Below are 1280 nucleotides of genomic sequence, written 5' to 3'. Positions count from 1 at the left end.
TTACAGTGAATGATGATCAACTTTATATGTGAGTATATTGTTTCCCTTTAATTTATTTAATTTTTGGTTTTTTCTTATTTCATAGTATAAGATTGTTATTGTATTTTGAATTTGAAATTTGAAATTTGTTTCTTTTGTTGGTTTCAAAAAAACCCAGTTTACATTTCTTATTTGGTAAGAACTTTGAAGGAGCTACTAGAATTGTGGATCAAAGAGGTGTTAAGAGGATTTCTGGTAACCCCAGTGGAAGGTTTATCTTTCAGGTTTCACTTTTGCACCAATCTTGCTTTGCATCTACCCTTGTTTTTTTTTATTGTTTGTTTGTTTTTTTTTGTTTACTATTGTCTTCTTCATTCAATAGATTAAGGATCCATTTCAATTGAATAGTTTAAAACATGGTTAAAGATCATATACATGATTTTTACTTGTGCACACATTTTTGAAATACTTGCAGAATCTAGCACCGACACTTTAGATTAAAGGCGTGTCCAACACATTGGTGTCCGACATTGAATGCAGTATGTGGTTACATTTAATCACTTTAATTTTATCAAATTATTATAGTGTTTACGTGACACTGTCGTGTATGTGTTATGTGTTGGTGCTTCATTAATTGGCTAAAGATATTACTCATGTTTCTAGTTTTAGAAATACACGCAACATGTAGCATCGACACTTTAGATTAAAGGAGTATCCAATGTCTGACACATGTCGGTGTATGACACTACACGACATCAACATTTGTGGTTACATCTAATCACTTCTAATTTCTCAAATTATTATCAATGTCTACACCTGTTAGTGTTGAATTTGTGTTTGTGTCGGTGTTTCATTTGTTGCAGCTAATACTTGGCTAAAAGATATTATTATGTTTCTGGTTTTTAAAATCTTTTTATTTTTATTTTTGTTGGCTTTGCAAGTTTGAATGACAATATAAGGAATCATTTCATGCTCCTGATTCAAATTATTATGTGCATATTCTCTATTTGTTTAGGTTACAGGGGAATCCAGGAAAAAAGACCAGTATCTATGTTTTGCTGAAAACTTTTGCGCTTGTTATTCTTTCTTCTATGATGTTGTCAACAGAGGGGAACAACTTTGTGTAAGCCATAACCATACACTTCCTTGTTTTCTTTTATTTCATTATTCATACTCAATTCATTATAAACATTTGTATCATTCTAGTGAAGTATACAATCAATGTGCATTGTGCGCCCGCGTGTGTGTCTGTGTTTCAGTGTAAACATCAATTAGCAGCAAGACTTGCTGCATCGTTGGGA

The 1280-nt window shown here is 31.8% G+C and overlaps 1 protein-coding gene across 1 annotated transcript; it reads left to right on the top strand.

Annotated features, from left to right (window-relative positions):
* Positions 1–122: 122 nt before the first annotated feature.
* Positions 123–1274, top strand: LOC101496211 (uncharacterized; the record flags this gene model as incomplete). The annotated part of the gene is made up of 3 exons (XM_004517100.2): positions 123–263; positions 995–1102; positions 1239–1274. Coding segments are annotated over 3 exons (285 nt in total), but the record flags the coding sequence as incomplete, so codon positions are not given.
* Between the last annotated feature and the right edge of the window lie 6 nt (positions 1275–1280).

The sequence above is a fragment of the Cicer arietinum genome, unplaced genomic scaffold, assembly GCF_000331145.2.
Source record: "Cicer arietinum cultivar CDC Frontier isolate Library 1 unplaced genomic scaffold, Cicar.CDCFrontier_v2.0 Ca_scaffold_5282_v2.0, whole genome shotgun sequence".
In the NCBI taxonomy this organism is placed as follows: Eukaryota; Viridiplantae; Streptophyta; class Magnoliopsida; order Fabales; family Fabaceae; genus Cicer; species Cicer arietinum.
Note: the sequence above shows the minus strand (reverse complement) of the source record. Positions and strands in the feature narration are given on the sequence as shown.